The 13,006-nt window shown below is 47.0% G+C and overlaps 1 protein-coding gene across 1 annotated transcript; it reads left to right on the forward strand.

The window, feature by feature from the left end:
• The first annotated feature begins 230 nt into the window (after positions 1-230).
• On the forward strand, positions 231-9,488 carry LOC307200301 (keratin, type I cytoskeletal 14-like). Its single transcript, XM_079948809.1, has 8 exons — positions 231-1,069; positions 2,499-2,581; positions 2,739-2,895; positions 4,490-4,651; positions 4,773-4,898; positions 6,100-6,320; positions 7,722-7,756; positions 9,249-9,488. The coding sequence occupies exons 1-8, from the start codon at positions 563-565 to the stop codon at positions 9,344-9,346; spliced, it is 1,389 nt and encodes a 462-aa protein (XP_079804935.1). The 5' UTR covers positions 231-562; the 3' UTR covers positions 9,347-9,488.
• The last annotated feature ends 3,518 nt before the right edge of the window (positions 9,489-13,006 follow it).

Genomic DNA, 13,006 nt, shown 5'->3' on the forward strand with positions numbered 1-13,006 from the left:
AGCAGACCCTGGCTAGAACTTTCAGGTTTGCGTCTCCTGCCAGAAACAGATGTGCAAGGCATTTAGAGCTTGGACTCCTGTATGAATATACCTTTGTTTTGTAATGATTCCCCCTCTCCCTGAGATTTCCAGCTCTCAAGGGCTCATTGTTTCTACCTGGGCACGCTGTTCGTTCAGGGAAAAAAAAAAAAGAGGTGGCAATCTTACACCGTACCCTTGAGCAATAGTCCTCCTGTTTTCTGAATCACACTACCTGGGAACAGAAGGGGAAACACAAAACCGCCCTTTGTAGGGCAAGGTGTATCTGCTGGAATGTGACACACGCATGAATAGACCTGGGGAGACAAACGATGAGCATGGATGTTGGCTTTTGATGTCTGTGATGACGAAAGCTCTGGGGAATGCAAAGCAGAGAGAAGAAGGGCTTTTCCAAAGCAACGCCCCCCTCCAACCTTGGAGATAAAAGGAGCATTGGGTATGAGAGAGCTGTTAGTTCCCTCGGCCGTTTAGAAAGCAGCAAGAATATCTCTCTGGGCTTGAGTGTCTCCATTTCCTGGCAGCCATGACCACCACCTACAGGCAATACACCTCTTCCTCCTCGATGAAGGGGCCTTCTTTTGCTGGGGGTTCCTCCCGGCTTTCCTCCGTCCATATGGGCGGAGGATACAGAGCCCCGAGCATCCATGGCGGAGCTGGTGGTGTCTCCATCTCTTCCTCTCGCTATGTCTCTGGGGTAGGCAGTGCCCTTGGGGGTGGCTATGGGGGCAGCTTCTGCAGCAGCAGCAACCTTGGTGGTGGGTTTGGTGGTGGGTTTGGTGGAGGCTATGGTGGAAGTTTCGGTGGAAGCTTTGTCACTGGTGGTGGCGAAGGCCTTCTAGCTGGGGGCGAGAAGGAGACCATGCAGAACCTGAACGACCGCCTGGCTAACTACCTGGACAAGGTGCGGGCGCTGGAGGAAGCCAACACTGAGCTGGAGTTTAAGATCAAGGAGTGGTACAAGAAGCAAGCGCCTGGTCCAGACCGTGACTACAGCCCATACTTCAGGACCATCGAGGATCTGCGGAGCAAGGTATGGTGAAGTGACTCTAAGGGGGCTTGCTAGTGCTGTCCTTGCTAGTGCTGTGAACGGGTCACAGATCTTTTCTTGCCGACGATTTGTCCTTGCATAGAAATGCCATTAAATTACCCCTGTCTCTTACATTTCATAGCCATTGGGTATTCCCCTCCTTTCGTACATAGCTTTCTTTAGTTAAATGCCACCACAGGACTCTTGGCTGTGTAGCTGCAACTAGCCCAGTTATTGTCCAGAAATACCATCATTGCCACTACTGCACTACTATTGTGGTACTATTAGTGGTATACTACTTTCTTTTGTGCCTTAATTTAATTTAATTTTAATTTATTGAGAAGACAGCCTGCATACAGCCTGCAAGCTTTAGCCTGGCAGGAGCCAGCTGCAGATTATTGCAGAGACTCCCTCTTCCAATTAACTTCCATCTCCAGGGCTCAGAGGTGGGAGTGAGTGCAGAGGAAGAATGGCCAGGGCCCACCTCTGTGACATCACCAGGGGATGCCCCTAAGTCTAAGGTTTGGGCCCTGAAATCTCTGGGATGCTCCTAGTGTACACCCTTCCTGAAGGTGTACCTATGTGAAGTAGCCCAAGGTCCAACACAACCTTCTAGTTGGGAGGTATAATGATTAACTGTTGGGCTATGGAGGCTGTGGAGGAATGCCATCAGCTAAACCAAAGCCTCTTCTGTAGTAAAATTAACTAGGATTTCCTTAGTGTGGGAAGTTAATTTATTTTGCCCACTTGGATCCCTTAAAACTGGGGTCAGCCCATGACATTTTTTGTTCCTCAAGTCTAATCCAGAGGGTGACTAACCTGTTCTTCTCCAGATGTTGTGGGACTCTAATTCCTATCAGCCCCAGCCAGCAATGCCAGTGGCCAGAGCTAATATGGGGGACTCCCAACAGATTCTGGACAGCTGTAGGTTAGACCCTGTACTCTAAATGGTGTCCCCACTAATTAATACGGGGCACTATCTACTGGGATGTTCCCCGGCACAAGCCCTAGTAAAAATGCATCTGGAACGTTGAAGGATGAAGATGTCACATTTAAAAAAATAATAATGATGATAATTTAGTGCATGCCACGCTTCTCCTGGAGAGCTCAGCTGGTTAGAGCACAGTGCTGATAATGCCAAGGTTGCAGGTTCGATCCCTGAATGGGACAGCTGAATATTCCTGCAGTGCAGGGGGTTGGACCAGATGGTCCTCAGAGTCCCTTCCAACTCTGCAATTCTGTGATTCCTCTATGATTTCCTGCCCTTGAAATGGCTTTCTGTTAAGTAAATTAGAAAGAAGGTCCCAGAGCTTTCACATAGCACAAGGCTAGGTCCTGAATAAAATGCCCGTCGAGGGTTCCCTAAAAATAAAATAAAACTTGCCCAGAATTTTTACCATTTCAAACCACCCATTCCCTACTTCCCTTGCAGATTCTTGCTGCCAGTGTTCAGAATGCCAGCATCCTCCTGCAGATTGACAATGCGAAGTTGACTGCTGATGACTTCAGAACCAAGTAGGTTTAATTGTTAAAAAAAAAACCACACAAAACCCAGTGGTTGGGTTGGTTTCACAGCCAGCGCCATGGCTGGGAGCTGTATGATAAACATTTCCTGGGATAACCTCTTACCCCTTTTCCCTTCCTTCTTCCTCTCAATCCTTTGTGGATGCAGGTTTGAGACAGAGCAGGCCTTGCGCATGAGTGTTGAATCTGACATCAATGGTCTGCGCAGAGTCTTGGATGATCTCACACTGTCCAGATCTGATCTGGAAATGCAGCTGGAAAATCTAAAGGAGGAATTGGCTTATCTGCACAAGAACCATGAGGAGGTAAGGATGCCAATGGGCAACGTCACAGAGGGGTGCACATTTTTAAAGGAGAGGGGGAGGACACCAGCATTCAACTGGTTTATGTCTGATGAACCCAACGCACATTCTTTTTGTCCAGTGTGGTTGCACATGCTACAAGCGACTTATGAATGGGCCAGCGCAACAGACTGTGCCACAATGAAATGTCTTTGAAATATCATTGGAAAAATGGGCAGGAAACAGACCTCTTGGGCTCTGATCCAGACACTTACCAAACAATTTGTGTAACCATAAACCTGGGCCTGATTTACCCATGAACATACCTTTGATCACAGATGTCAAGTCTAGGAATGGACTCCATTGGAAAGCATTGCGTTTAAAGAGGTTCTGACTGTTCTGTCTGTAAAGGCCCATTCACAAGTGCAAGTCACTCTTAGATACTGCAGCCATCAAGTGTTGAAGATGCATGAATGAACCAGCCCTTAAAAGTCCATTGGAAAAGCGAACAGGCTGAGTTCTGCATGTCAAGTACAGCTGTGAGAATCTAGCCTAGATCTGCTCCAGTGTGCCTTTTAGGGCAGAATTGGCCCTTGAAAAAAATGTACAAGATTTCATAAACACATATTACTACTACTAATAAAATATTAAAAAATCAGTGCTATTTTTCTAGAAAAAGAGGTGCCAGAGTTCACCATGAACTTCTCCCTTGTTCTCTTAGAATAGCAATGGCGCCCACCTGAGAGGTGCCAGAACTGAGCTCTGGCAAGCTCTGGCTGAAAAGAAATAATAATAATAATAATAATAATAATAATAATAATAATAATAGTCATCCAAATCAAAACTACACTACACGCCCCCCCTTAAAACGGAGTAGTAGCAATGTCTACAATTGATTGCAACAGTAATGAGATAAAAACCAGTCTCTACAAAGCCAGACTACGGCAATGGTTGGCCTCCAATCTAAACTCATTGTATCCAGAGCAACGTGCAGAAGAACTAAATCCTTGGGGCCATGGCTCAAAATAATTCATTGTGTGAGAATTAGGCTGTCGGGATCAAATGACCGCAGGCACCCGCTGATTCCCTTACCAGTCATTCTCTAGTACATCTTCAATTAGTTTACTGGCAAGTGTGGTAACTACCGTATTTTTCCGTGTGTAAGACTATATTTCCCCCTATTTATTCAGGTTTAAAATTGGTGGTTGTCTTATACACATATGGTGCATATGGGGAATTTCATTATTTGGAGTCCAAAAAAATAGGGGCCGTGTTACACACGGAAAAATATGGTACTGATCCGGGATAGCTAACTCTTGACAATATCAGCCTCATGCTTTCAGAAGCATGTAGGAAAATCCTTACATGAAACAGAAGCACATTATGAAAGACACTTTCATTAGGGTTTGCAATCCAAGTGCAATATAGGTTTAAAAACAACCTATATTTCTCAGATTGGTGGAATTTCCCCTAAAGAAGTTGCATTTGATTTATCTATAAGAATATTTCTAAACTGCCAACACTTAAAAAAACAATAATAATAGTGATGTACAATAAAACCAACAACATGATAGAATCTTAATTACAAATAACCTCGCTCCATGTGCCTCCATCACAGGAAATGACTGTCCTTCGAAGCCAAATCCGTGGTGAGATCTCCGTGGAAATGGATGCTGCTCCTGGGGTGGATCTGACCAAGATCCTGGCGGAGATGCGTGAGCAGTACGAGACATTGGCGGAGCAGAACCGGAAGGATGCTGAGCAGTGGTTCTTCAGCAAGGTGGGTCTTCCTTTGGGGTGATTGCACTTTCTTGGGGGGCGGGGGGAAAGAATCAAGAAAAGAATGCTGGGCGTTTTGATCGGTAGGATCACTATTGCGCTGTTTCCCCATTTCCTTGTAGACCGAAGAGCTGAACCGCGAAGTTGCCATGAACACGGAGCAGCTGCACAGCGGCAAGTCAGAAATCACGGAACTGAGACGAACCCTCCAAGGCCTGGAAATAGAGCTGCAGTCCCAGCTTAGCACGGTACGGCGTTCAGGCAATCTTCTCCCTGCCCCTTAATCAGGGAAACGAAGGCACAATGTTGCATCCCACCACCAGAATGACTTGCTGGGAATTCCTAGAATGACTTTCTACCTTCTCCGAGGAAGCAAATATTAGAATTTGCTTCCAGAAGGTGTTGTAATGGCCATCAGCTTGGAGGGCGTAAACGAGGGTTAGACAAATTCATGGAACTATCAATGGCTACAAGTCATGATGGCTGTAGGCTACCTCCACAGTGTCAGAGACTGACCTTTCCAGGAGGAGGAAGAGGAAGACAGTACAGATTTACAACAGGGGTTTGAGGGAAGTTGCAGCTCAGAGGCAGTTGAGGGGGAAATCATGGCAGAGCCAGAACAACGCCTGGCTGACATGTCATCTTTAGAAAGCATTCCAGACCCTCCATCTCCTAGAACCGGGTGAGCCTTAAAAGTAGGAGAGCAAAGAGCTCAAAGACAGAGGGCGTGTAGCAGCACCCATAGAAGTCATGAACGAGGAAGTGGGAGAGACGGGGATGGGGGTGGAGAATCATTTGGGACAACGCCATTATCCAAGAGCCTGGGTTCTATAGCCTCTCTCTGTAGAGATTGAAATAAAAAGGGACAGTAAGAAACTTTTCCTTGTCTTTATGCTTTCCTGGGCAACCAGCTGGGAGTCGCTGACAACATCCTGACACACATTCAGAATGCTAGCTGCTGGGAGTCTCAAGTAGCGAAAGTGCTGTTGCATTCAGATTTTGCTTGTAGGCTTCCCCCAGGCATCTAGTTGGTCACTGGAAGAACAGGATTCTGGACTAGATGGACCACTGGGCTGACTCAGAAAGACTCTTCTTATGTTCTTAATATGCATTGACCGAGAGCCCCTGTGTTTCCCTTCGATTCGGGAATCTGATTGCACAGGATTCCCAGTTACGGGGAGGAATCCAGTGAAGGTCTATTAGGGTGAATGGGGTGCTGCCCCACCAACCTCAGTCTGTCCTCAACAAGCTGCCACCTGCCTGCCTTCTTGCTTCTGACCAGTCAGAGGGTGGCTGTGTCTGTCTTTGGCTCATTGGCGCCACCTACTGTTGGGCTCCCTTCCTTCTGCCCTACCAGCCACCGCTGGAGGACTCTAACATTAAAGGTTGCTGTGCAGGTTCCCTCAGAAGCTGACTCTGATGTCCTCTCTCTCAATTCTCTTCCCCCAGAAAGCAGCACTGGAAGGCAGCTTGGCAGAGACGGAGTCCCGCTACGGAGCCCAGCTCGCCCAGATCCAGGTTATGATCACCAGCGTGGAGGAGCAGCTGGCTGAGCTGAGGTGCGACATGGAGCGCCAGAACCACGAATACAAGATCCTCCTTGATACCAAGACCCGCCTGGAACAGGAGATCGCCACCTACCGCCGCCTGCTGGAGGGAGAGGAGGCCCAGTATGTATAAAGAGGGGGGCTGTTTTCTAATGTTGGATAAGGAGTCAATAGGCTGAAATAGGAGGATGTCAGGAGTGAGCTGGCAGTAAATCACACTGTGCAAGTTGGAGCTAACTCTTTGTTAGCAAGAATATGATCTGCACAGACTTGGTGGAGTGTCGGGCCTAATGAACCTGGCAGCTCATCCCTGGTAGGTCTTGCCCCATGGATCAGTTGCCGAGACTGAAAGTCCCCACCTTGTCACAGTCTACTCCTCTCCAGGGTTTTCCCCAAGCAATCAGAAACTGTGCCTAAGTGCAGCCAACCTTTCCTCTGCCCTTTTCACTCCTCTTCTGGTTCTGGGAGACCAGTGGGGAGGGAAGCTTGTTGCAGCAGGAGAAGACACTCTTGCCTCTGTACCAGCCGGACTCATCTCTGCCTCTTGGCCTTCCTCATCCCATTCTCCTGCTTTAGTTTCTGCTTCTGATTCTGGACTTCTTTCTGTCACAGACTCTCCCAGCTCACTAAGCCCTGTTACCTCTTCAGTTTCCAACCCCTCCTCTTCCCAGTCTTTTTCCTTTGACCACTCAACAATGTCCCACTACCACTCCCCAGGCTCTGAGCCTTCTTTCCCTGGTGGTTCCCCAGCTGGTTCCTCCCACCATTCCTCTGTGCCCAACCAGTCCTTGTCAGAGGATGTCTTTCAATTGCCAAGTAATTTTTTAGGATTGCTGGCTGTTCTAGGCCTGTCCTCCCATCCCATTATTTCTGATGTATGTTAAGCACATCATGTGCCATTGGCACACTAGGTCCAGCTGTTGTGGGTGCTCTTGGTGCAATTATGTCAACACACCATGCTACCCTTGAGAAACGTCTTGTGTTGGCTTGCGAACCTGGTACATTTCTAAGGGTGACATTGGCACAGAAGTCCTATATCCAGTCCTCCGCCCCCATTGGCCTGTTGCAGAATATTATAAGGGCCTTTCACACATTACGGTGCATCCAATGAGTGTACAACCTGCATTCTTGTGAATACAAAGAGTTGTGCTTGCATGCTCATACAGTTATTCACACATGTCATCCAACTAGGACACACTCTGTGTACACAGCAGCTGATCTGTATGAATCAATACAGGTACACTTTTTCACACAAACACTCATAGCTGTGTTTGTTGTAATGTGTGAAGAAGCCGATAGTATTGGGCCAGAGGAGAAAATGTAACAAATGGAAATGTTCCAGGAAATGTTCTGGGGTTCCTTTATTTTAAAGCAATCTGATCATGAAATTAACTGGACACAAGGTTGTGTTGTTGTGACTTTCCTTTTAGCGCATTTGATTACCATTTCTGCACCTGCTCCACTGGAGCTGAAAACGAACTCTTCATGTTTCTCTAATCCAGTCTTGTCTTTCTCCCCTTGCAGCATTTCTTCCCAGTATTCGTCGGCGATTTCTAGCGGTAAGGATCTGTTGGGCCGTTGCTCTTCCTTTTGCTTTTCAGAAGTTCTCTTTGTTTTATAAAAGCTGAGAATATTGAAGCATGCAGACAGACAGGAGATGATACATTCATCAGTATGCTGTCAACAAATAGGCCTAGCCATTCAAGATGGTAGCTGCGTCTATATTTTTACCATCCAGTAGGGATCGATCTAGTTAAGTTTGCCAAAGTCCAGTCTGTGATTTCAGCAGTTGCCATTCTTAAGTGAAGTATTTCATAAAAGGGTGCCATGTTTCAACAAAGCCGTCTACGTCATCTGTATTAGTCAATGCATGTAGTTACTTGATAACACAGGAAACTAATTGGATTAAGGCACTGGCCTTCAACGAATGAGTCATAGTCAACAACCGGGTTGTAACTCAACCTGGATCGAGCTATGGGTTGTCCTACAGGAACATAGGAAGCTGCCTTAGGTTGAGTCAGACCATTAGTCCATCTAGTTCAGTATTGTCTACACTGATCGGCAGCAGCTCTCCAAAGACTCAGACTGGGGTCTATCCCAGCCCTACTTGAAGATGCTGGGGATTGGCCTTCTGACCTTCTGAATGCAAAGCAGAAGTTCTGCCACTGAACTATGGTCCTTTCCTTTTGAAGGGGAATGGTAGGAGTTGCAGAATAGAAAAGAAAACATGTAGTCCTTCCTCACACAGCCCATAGTTAAGGCATGGAAAGATGTAGTGTTGGCCACCAACCTGAACAACTTTAAAAGGGGATTAGACAAAGTCATTGAGGAGAAGGCTATCAATGGTTGTTTGGCATCAGAGCTTTATCGCCTTCAGTGTCAAAGGTAGCATGTCTCTGAATATCAGTTGCTGGCTGTTGTGGGTTTCCCAGAGGTATCTGGTTCAGCCCTGTAGATATAGGATGCTGTGTTACACAGACCTCTAGGGTGACTCAGTAAAGTTCTTCTTAAGCAGGTCATGCCAGTTAAGTCTTAAGAGGGTCGCTGCCACTACTTTCTTTCTTTCTTTTGTTTTTTTAAAAAAGAAGGGGCAAGCTGGAGAGGAGAAAGATGGAAGGAGGGAGAGGGGATAGTGTGTGCATATGTGTGTGTGTGTGTGTGTGTGTGTGTGTGTATGTAGGAGAGAGGGAGAAGGGAAATGAGAAAGACACATACAGTATGAAATAAAAATGGCAGCCATGTTACAAATAGAAAGTGGCTGGTTGGAGTTAAAGATTGGCCCCAGGCCTGTAAAGGTTGAAGAAACGTTCTGCAGATGTTGAACAAAACACAAGAAGCCCTTTAAATGCCAGTCCTGCAAAGCATGCTCTGCATTTCCATGGTTTGGTAAAGCAATGCATTCTGAGGTTCCATGGGAGATGTTAAAATCCAGTTCCTTCTAACAGTGAGCTTTGGCTGATGTGCAGGACACAGAGAGGCAGGTCAGCAAATGGTGGAGGCTGAATCACTTTCCTGCAAATAACATTCCCCCTCCTTTCTGTCTCCTTGTAGGACCCTCAACCACCCGCCAAGTCCGCACAATTGTCGAGGAGGTCCAAGACGGAAAAGTGATCTCATCTCGTGAACAGGTCCACGTCTCTGGCCATTAAGTCTGCACCTTGAGCACATCAGCCTTTCCTTCTCATCTGAGATACTGCTCTGATTTTTCCTTTCCTTTCTTACCAACCGCAGTTTGAGTTCTTGTAAGGCTGCATACCCAAGGCTCTAATAAAGTGTGTTCATTCCAGCAAATCAGGAGTTTTCTGTGGTCAGTTCAAGAGAATGGCTTCATTGCTCTTAACCCTACAACCTTCAGCCTTCCTAGATGGAAAGAAGACATGCCTTTTCAAAATAATTTCATAGATAGATAGATAGATAGATAGATAGATAGATAGATAGATGATAGATAGATAGATAGATAGATGATAGATAGAAGATAGATAGATATGTGTGATTAGACTTGATCGTTTGAGTCTCAATATCACAGTATCAAAGCGCATCTCATTCAGAGGAACCAAACCTCCCAAAAAATTATTTCCCATGATGCTCTCAGTGCTCGAATATGCAGTGTGGGAGAGGTCCTTGTGAAAACATCTTAAGCTGCCTCTCAATAGCCTAGGAGCACAGTAGGACAATACTGAACTAGATAAACTAATGGTCTGACTTGGTATAAATCACTGGTTTGTCTTGCTCTATATTGTCTATACTAGCCTCCCCCAACTTGGTATCCTTCCAATGTTTTGGACTACAATTCCCATCATCCCCATCCATTGGCAATGCTAGCTGGAGATGATGGCAGTTGCAGTCCAAAAAAAGTCTGGAGGGTACCAGGTTGGGGGACTACCAGGAAATTTCAAGGGCTTTAGGAAGGGGCTGCCCCCAGCCCTATCTGAACCAGAGACCTTCTGTGTGCAAAGGAGTTGCTTCACCACTAAATGACAGGTCTTCTCTCTAACAGAAATCAATGGGCTTAAAATGTTTGGGGAATCTTTGCCTTTCCAGGAATACAACTCCCACCATCCCTGATCATTGGCCATGCTGGCTATGGTTGTTGGGAAATGTAGTTCAGCAGCATCTGGAGGACCAAAGTTTCACCACCCATGGCTGGAAAATGCACTTAGACCAGGCCTCCAGACCACACGTGCCCCCTTGCCCCCACAATTGAGAGGGCCTGGGGCCGTGTGGCATCATCACACTGTACATGCATGCCCTGAGGCATGCACACATGATGTCAGCACGCTCCACGATGTGCTTGCGATGTGCGCCTGTGTCCTGTGGCATGCTGAGTCTTGCGGACGCCCCATGGCCTGCATATGTGGCCACTGCAGAATTTTGAGGGGCCCCAGGCCCCTTCATTGAACATTTTGGGGGAGCTCTGCCCCCCTACTCATCACCAGTGCTTCAGACTCCTCCACCAATGAGGCTCCGATAATGTGCTAGCATGATCTGCCAAGAGGCCTCAAAATCAGAAGCAGAATTGAAGAGTCACATCCATTTTCACAATATTCCCCTAACTGTTAATTTCCACATTATACAAGTATTTGAGCTTTGGTATGATGCAAATGCTACTTCTGGAACTATAGTGGAATATTTAGCACAGGTTTAGCACTCATTTTCACATTATTTGCAAACTGTTCCACTCCTCTCGCCCTGGAAGCAAATAACATGGTAATGAGCACCAAACTTGCACTATAGTTCAGAGGAGGCTCAAATATAATGCAGAACTTAAGAGTTAGGGAAAAGTCCCGAAAACAGAATAAAATGCCTTGTGGATGCAGCCTGGAAGCAACAGCAGCAGCAAATACCGATCGCATTTGCTGGATTGATTCCCTTCTTCTACACAGGAAGAAGAAGCAAGCATTCATGATTTTGCTCTCATTTCTGTTTTCGTCGGAATTCTCCAGCGTCCCATAGAAAGCCCATAGGCCTCTGTGCAACTATAAGAAGGTAGCCAACATTCTAACACGGTCACTGCTGCTGGATGTTGTGGCACACACATATATTGCTTTTATCCACACATCGCTGTCCCCCTTTAGTCTACAGTGGTACCTCGGGGTACAGACGCTTCAGGTTACAGACGCTTCAGGTTACAGACTCCGCTAACCCAGAAATAGTACCTCGGGTTAAGAACTTTGCTTCAGGATGAGAACAGAAATCGTGTGGCAGCGGTGTGGCAGCAGCAGGAGGCCCCATTAGCTAAAGTGGTGTCTCAGGTTAAGAACAGTTTCAGGTTAAGAATGGACCTCCAGAATGAATTAAGTTCTTAATCTGAGGTACCACTGTACACTCAAACTGATATTTGTAGGTTGTTTAGATACAGTCTGTTCTCCTGATAGATGGCCCCTTTGCCTGCTCTCTGCAGATGCCGTGTTAAAAGCCTTGCTTGTACAGACTTGGTTCGGGGCTTAAATGAAACTCTGCTCTAGTTACTTGGTCAAAAACATGCCCTCATGCTGTCTGCGGAAAAAGCCTGAAGTTTTCCTCTGCTGCAGTTGCTGGCTTTTCAAAAATAATAATAATAAAAACTATGGAACTCACTTTCATAGGAGGCGGTGCTGGGCACCAACTCAGAAGGTTTTAAAAGAGGATTGTACAAATTCACGGAGGATAAATCTATCAATGGTTTCAAGCCATAAGGGCTATACTCAGCCCCAACAGTTGGTTTTGAAGACCAGCTGCTGGAAGCCACAGGAGGGGAGAATGCTTTTGTGCTCAAATCCTGATGGCAGGTGTCCCACAATCCTCTGGTTGGCCACTGTGAGAACAGGATGTTGGTCTAGATGGGTTAAAAAGTCCAGTCAAAGGTGATTATGGGCAGGGCTGGATGAAGAGAGGCCCTAGGCTGCTCTACTTGTGAGGCCCCTCCTCATCCCCCACCCTCACAACTAGAAGAAAGTCTTATCGCGTGGCGAGTTCCCAACCCCCCAGGTGGAAGTAAAGACACATGACACAATTATTAAGGCTAATGGGCTGAAAAAGGCCACAACTTTATTGGTTACAGGTGATGAGCGGTATTGGCTTAGGCATTGGTCCTAACTGACTATATCCGACTCCAGCCCCTCTGCTTGAAGTCCGGGAAGGGTTAAACACCAGTAGGGGGAGTCCTGCTGATGCACATCAACTAGGAACTCCCCCGGGGTCACCACTAGGGGGCATGCCTGAGGCCCTAACCTCCCTAGGCTTCGGAGAGGGCCACGCCCCCCGGAATCCTTTAAGAGACTACCCTTCAATATGTGGGGCAAGTGATGGCGCTACCTCCCCTCTTCCATCTACAGAACAATACCAATGCCTAACCCCCAATACCCAGAAAGTTGTGACGATTTGCTACAAGGTAGGCGAAAACCAAGTGGCTGGTGCCAATTTGCCAAGTGGAAAAATCCCTACCAGGCCCCACAACGGTGACCAACCAAGGTCCATAGGAAGGTCAAGGAACGAAAACCTTATAGGGCGGCAGGGTGGGAAAAACATGAATAGCTGGCGGGCGGCAAAGAGGGAGATCCCTGGCCATGTCCTGCCTTTATAGGGCAGGCCACACCCCTGAGTCAGCCGATTGGCCGGCTAGGGGGTGAAGAGGCCGGAATCTGTCCAATCGTGCGGGGCTGGCCTCCACCCGCCGTGCGTGTGGAGGGGCCGTGAAGCCTGCAACCCCACCTCCTCCTTAAGGCGGAAGTGGCTTAAACAAAATTGAATGAAACCAAGGATGACGACGACGGGTATTTAAAATTCTGCAATTCACAATTTCTCCTCTAAAGGACATAAGATAACTTTTG

Source organism: Podarcis cretensis (genome assembly GCF_951804945.1).
Source record: "Podarcis cretensis genome assembly, chromosome: 13".
NCBI lineage: Eukaryota > Metazoa > Chordata > Lepidosauria > Squamata > Lacertidae > Podarcis > Podarcis cretensis.